The 6,414-nt window shown below is 44.6% G+C and overlaps 1 protein-coding gene across 2 annotated transcripts in view; it reads right to left on the reverse strand.

Moving 5' to 3' along the window:
* The window catches only part of LOC135221776 (protein HID1-like), a 476,459-nt gene that overhangs the window by 365,396 nt on the left and 104,649 nt on the right, over positions 1–6,414 (reverse strand). For both annotated transcript variants that reach the window (XM_064259610.1, XM_064259621.1), the window contains exon 3: positions 730–887. In XM_064259610.1, the coding sequence (XP_064115680.1) occupies positions 730–887 (158 nt within the window). The remainder of the gene's footprint in view (positions 1–729; positions 888–6,414) is intronic.

Below are 6,414 nucleotides of genomic sequence, written 5' to 3' on the forward strand. Positions count from 1 at the left end.
GTGCTAAAGGGACATTTCACTGGGCGACACAGGCCCTTGCCCAGAAATAGATTTTTCCTTCGTCAAAATCCCTTTTTTATCCACGTGGAGGAATGTGGGGTTGAGTAAATGACAGTTTGATATACGTATTGGCGGAGTATTGGAGGAGGGGAAGGAGTCGGAGTTTAGGAGTTATTCTCTCTCTCTCTCTCTCTCTCTCTCTCTCTCTCTCTCTCTCTCTCTCTCTCTCTCTCCTCTCTCTCTCTCTGTCATTATTATTCTCTCTGTCTCAGAAATAATTCATAATTTCACTCTTGATGGTCTGATGTTGCCATTCTCTCTCTCTCTCTCTCTCTCTCTCTCTCTCTCTCTCTCTCTCTCTCTCTCTCTGTGTTATTGGCTGTGGGTATATATTTTTAATGGTAAAATGTTTAAGATGACTTTGAAATGATGTTAATAATATAACCTCAAAGATTAATACAGTAATAGGTTAGTAATTTTCGGTATATTTGAAGTAGGATGTTATTAAAGGTATACATTTGGTATCTGAACTTTCAAGATAGGCAGTTATAAGCATTTTTAGTGGTGGTTCTAACTATTCGCAGGTTTTAACTATTCACGGGGGTGTCTGGTACACTTCCCCCACGAATACGGGGGAACACTGTATAGTATTATATTACAGTAATGACCTTTATACAGTACATAATATAATTCAAAATTTAAAATACAATGACACAGTGCTACACTTACACAAAGAGCATGAATTAAACTGTGTGCTAGGGGAACTGAATCTCCAGAACCTTCCTCTTCTCCACCTGCTGGAAGACTGGACCAAAAAAATCCTCGCCAATCAGGATCCTCAAAAATATACGGGATGACTCGCATCAATATCCTTACACAATTCAAAACTGTAAAAGATAAACTTCTTTAAGAGCTAAAATGCAATAATTAACCATTCAGTACATACATACAGAATCCTATGATTTCAGTTATAAGACTGTCTGAAAAATAAAAACCAAGCACACTACATGCCCTCATATCAAATGAAATCCAAACACAAATTAAATGTAATTCAGACATGAATTTTAGGAGCTTTTATTTTTTATTTTGTGGATTTTTTTCATACTACATAAAGGACAATGAGCTACTTAGAATGGCAGTGATTTCTGAGCATCAGTTATATAAATCTAATTAAAGACTAACATCAAGTTGATATAAGGAACTAGATATCTAATTTGAGACCTAAGGTTTTTACTAGGATTATTCCCCTTATAATCCTTGTACCTGGACCTTTGTTAATGCTATTGTGCAAAACTGTCAATGCCTTTACATAACGCCACAAACCAAGGCTACAAATCACAAGGAGTGTTACTAGGACTGGTTTCATGCTATAAATGATGCTCATAAGAACATTCTGTCATAAGACTATCAACGTAAAATTCTAAAATAAAAAGATATAAGATAAAGATATGCCAATAGGCAAATTTGTGTTCAAACAATAGAAAAAAATCAAATTACTGCCTGTTCTACACCAGGCGTTTCGATTGTTTTTTCTTGCCAGAATTCCCTTTGATAGCCCACTGTAGGGGGAAGTTGGGCTGGGCCTACTTTAACAGTAGGCAAGTACCCAAATAATAAATTTTTTTATAAAAATATGACAAATTTTCTGAGACAATTTGTATTTTTCATAGCTACAAGCCTGAGGTCTTAACAATAGGATAATTTCTAGCGCCTAGCTGGATCTGGTTAAATCGCAGATGAAAGCAAGGAATCTTGTGAGATCTGGCAACACATGCGTACATCAGGTGAAGAGTGGTTAAGGACCACGCATCTGTGCCACCGTGTCAGTCTTTCCCAACTCAGGATGTCTTAGCAGACAGAGGGGTGGCTAGAGGTGGGCAGTACAATGTTAAGACCTCAGGTTTGTAGCTATGAAAAATGATATTGTTATGATACAATAAAGTTTGTTCATACTTACCTGGCAGATATATATATAGCTGTATTCTCCGAAGTCCGACAGAATTTCAAAACTCCCGGCACACGCAGTGGTCGGCCAGGTGGTAGTACCCATTCCCGCCGCTGGGAGGCGGGCGTCAGGAACCATTCCCATTTTCTGTCAGATATTTCTAGTGCCACTGTCTCCTGAGGGGAGGTGGGTGGGCACTTTGATTATATATATCTGCCAGGTAAAGTATGAACAAACTTTATTGTATCATAACAATATCATTTTGTTCATGAACCTTACTGCCAGATATATATATAGCTGAATCCCACCTTTGGAGGAAGGGGGAGACAGACTCGGATTTGGGAAACAATTCCACATTTACATGATTGATATCTTGGTTCCTTACCTGTTAGCATAGCTGACTTCGTGAGTACCGTCACCCAAGTCTGCTTCTGCTTTACTAGAGACTCCAGCAAGGTAGTGACCTGCGATGCTGTTGAGTTCTAGAGGATCTGTCAACGGGGGCGTGACCACAAAACAACTAGATCCTACATTATAGACCTCCAATTTTTGGGTAATGCATTCCTAGAGGTGCCAGCAAGGACGTGACCTGTGTAGCTGGTGCGCTCTAATGAACTGTCACGGGGAGCGTGACCACAATGTGACAGATCATATAGGTGTTGATTAGACACCGAATGCTGTTAATGGTTCACTGGAGGTGCCAGCAAGGACGTGACCTATATATAGCTGGTGCGCTCCAGATGATTTGTCAACGGGTGCATGACCACAATGTGACAAAAAACATTTTACCCTATATGAGGGCGAAGCAAAAACATTACCACCTGACCTAGCCTATCTGGTTAAAACTTCGTATAACCAAGGCTAATGGAGGGAAGTCCGCCTAAAGGCGGCCGACCCAAGACCACAATAAACTAAACACCTAACTAAGAATAATAAACTAAAAATAAAAAATAAAAAGAAATAAAATTAAAAAGTCCAAACTAACATATTATTTCCTAAATGATAGGAAGAGTGCTACTCTCTGTACCCAATATAGTGTCTGCTGCGACATATGGGCCCAAAGAGCAACAGTTCTCGTATGTAGTCCTCACCTCCCGAAGGTAGTGAGAGGCAAACACTGAATTACTACGCCAAAATGTGGCATTCAAGATGTCATTAAGTGCCATGTTCTTTTGGAAGGCTACCGACGTAGAAATAGCCCTCACTTCATGCGCATTCACCTTCAACATTTTCATATCACTTTCTTGACAGGATGAATGCGCTTCCTTGATGGTGTCCCTCAAGAAAAAAGCCAAAGCATTCTTCGACATTGGTAAATTTGGCTTCCTTACCGAACACCACAAGTTATCCGAAAGACCTCTACAATCCTTAGTCTTATTTAGGTAGAAATTTAGAGCCCTGACAGGGCACAGAACTCTCTCTGGCTCACGCCCAATGATTTCGGCCATCCCTTTAATTTCGAAGGTCCTAGGCCAAGGGTTGGACGGATTTTCATTTTTTGCCAGGAACGTTGGGCTCAAGGAACAAACCGCATTATAACCTTTAAAGCCCACGTATTTGCTAATCGCTTGTACCTCGCTGACTCTCTTCGCCGTCGCCAGAGCAGTCAGGAAGATAGCTTTTCTAGTAACATCCTTCAGGGAAGCTGTATGCATAGGTTCGAATGGACTGGACATGAGGAACTTCAGAACTACATCCAAGTTCCAAGACGGCAACCTGGGTTGTTGAACCTTCGTTGTTTCAAAAGATCTCAAGAGATCGTGAAGGTCTCTGTTGTCCGCCAAATCCAGGCCTCTGTGCCTAAAGACAACTGAAAGCACACTCCTATACCCCTTGATGTAGAGACTGCAAGTTTTTGATCCCTTCTCAGATACAAAAGGAAGTCAGCAAATCTGGCTCACAGAGGTCGTGGTGGAGGAAATGCCGTTCTTCTTGCACCAACTCCTGAAGACTGCCCACTTCGATTGGTACACTGCATTGGATGAAGCTCTTGCACTGGCGATAGCTTTCGCCACTGACCTAGAAAAGCCTCTCGCTCTGGCCAACTTTTGGATAGTCTGAATGCAGTCAGACTCAGAGCGGAGAGATTTCTGTGGTACCTCTCGAAGTGGGGCTGTCTGAGTAGATCTGTCCTTACTGGAAGCGTCCTCGGGAAGAATCTACTACGAAGGCCATGACCTCTGTGAACCAGTCTCTCGCCGGCCAGAACGGGGCGATCAAAGTCATTCTCGTCCTTCCGACGCCGCAAACTTCCTCATGACTTCCCCTAGGATCTTGAACGGGGGAAAGGCGTACAGGTCCATCCCCGTCCAGTCCCAGAGAAGTGCATCTATCGCCACTGCCGCTGGTCTAGTACTGGGAAGCAGTAACATGGAAGCCTCTTCGTTCTGGACGTCGCAAAGATGTCCACTAGCGGACGTCCCCATAACCCCCACAGCTCTTGGCATACCTCCTGATGCAGAGTCCACTCGGTTGGCAGAAGTTGGACCTCGTTCTGCTGGAGGAGATTCTGCCCGGCACGTTCTATCTACTTCCTGCTACAAACCTTGTAAGGATCGTTGACGGTACCAGTGCCCACTTGGCCCACAGCAAGATCTGACCTTTGCCAGTTGGCCCCCCCCAAAAAAGGGACCGAGACTGTGTTCCTCCCTGCTTCTTCAAGTACGCCAGAAGCTGTGGGTTGTCTGAGTTGACTTGGACTATTCGATGAAGAAGACTTTTCTTGGAAAAAACTGGAGAGCTAAAAAGATGGCTGCCATTTCCTTTAGGTTTATGTGCCAGGACACCTGTTCCACTCTCCAGGTGCCTGACACTTCTTCCCCCCCAATAATGTTGCTCGCCACCCCGTGGTGGACGCGTCGGAGAACAACACTAGGTCGGGGCTCTGAGCTTGAGAGACACGCCCTCCGACAACTTCACTGGATCTAGCCACCATTTTAAGTGAGTGACCTCTCTTGAAATTTTTAAGCTCATATCCAGATTCTTGCTTCTTTCCAATTTTCCTTGAGAAAAAATTGTAGCGGTCTGAGGTGCAGTCTCCCCAAGGAAACAAACTTCTCCAGCGAGGAAATGGTCCCCAGCAGGCTCATCCATTCCCTCACCGAGCACGGAATCTTTCCTTAGGAAGGCTGTCACTTTGTCTAACATTGCTGCTGACGTCCCTGGGCCGGACGGAAAAGCTCGAAAAGCCACTGAATCCATCTGAATCCCCAGATACAAGATGGATTGGGTTGGAATCAGATGTGACTTTTCGAAATTCACCAGTAGTCCCAGGGACTTCACCAACGATAAAGTTGTTTGAAGATCCTTCAGACACCGCGTTTGAGTGGAGGCACGAATGAGCCAGTCGTCCAGGTACATAGAGACTCTGATATTTGCAAGATGAAGCCACCTCGCCACGTTCTTCATTAAAGTCGTGAAGATCATAGGGGTGGGGCAGTGCTCAATCCGAAGCAAAGCGCCCTGAATTGATAAAACTGTCCCTTTTAGACAAACCGAAGATACTTCATCGACTGTGGATGGATGGGGACGTTGGAAATACGCGTCTTGAAGGTCTAATGAAAACCATCCAATCGTTTGGTCTTAAGGTCCAAGAACTGACTGAGGTGTCTCCATCTTGAATTTCTGCTTCTGTACGAACCGATTCAGATCTGCTCACATCTAAGACTGGTCGCAACCTCCTGACTGTTTCGGCACCAGGAATATCCTGTTGTAGAAGCCTGGAGATTCCAGGTCTACGACCTGTTCCACTGCTCTCTTTTCCAACATCTGCTCGAGCAGATCGAAAAGTATTTGGTTGCTTCTGTCCCTGATGGTAATAATCAGGGGATAAATCCTTGGGTGTCGTGCACAGTGGGGGAGGTTTCAAGAAAGGAATCTTGTACCCCCGCTTGATGACGTTGAGCGACCAGCTGTCCGCCTTCCTTTCTATCCAAGCTTTTGAGAAATAGTCGAAGCCTGGCACCTACTGGTGGCTGAAGGATATCTGGTTCATTTCTTTCCTCTGATCTTAGCCGAGACTCTGCCTCTGGAACGTGTACTTCCTCGAGAAGATGTTCTCGAGGAAACTCCACCTCGAAAGGGCTTCTGCTTCTTGAACGGTTGCGCCCGTGCCGACGTAGAAGAAACAACCGTATCGCTTTGCCGACTGAGCTAGGAGGTCTTGGGTAGCCTTCTCTTGTAGACTGACAGCCAGATCTTTGACCATAGCCTGAGGAAAAAGATGGCTCGAAAGAGGCGCATACAACAATTCTGCCTTTTGAGAGATAGAGACCGCCTTTGCAGTAAAACCACAATAGGCCGCTCTCTTCTTCAAAATCGAAGTGCAGAAGTGCGAAGCCAACTCCTCCGAACCATCCCTGACGGCCTTGTCCATGCACGCAAGCACGCTGGACAGCTCCTCGAGGCTAAGCGAATCAGGACTACGCGACCGGTTATCCAAGACCCCTAAACACCAATCCAAAAAGTTG

This window comes from Macrobrachium nipponense, chromosome 20, assembly GCF_015104395.2.
Source record: "Macrobrachium nipponense isolate FS-2020 chromosome 20, ASM1510439v2, whole genome shotgun sequence".
In the NCBI taxonomy this organism is placed as follows: Eukaryota; Metazoa; Arthropoda; class Malacostraca; order Decapoda; family Palaemonidae; genus Macrobrachium; species Macrobrachium nipponense.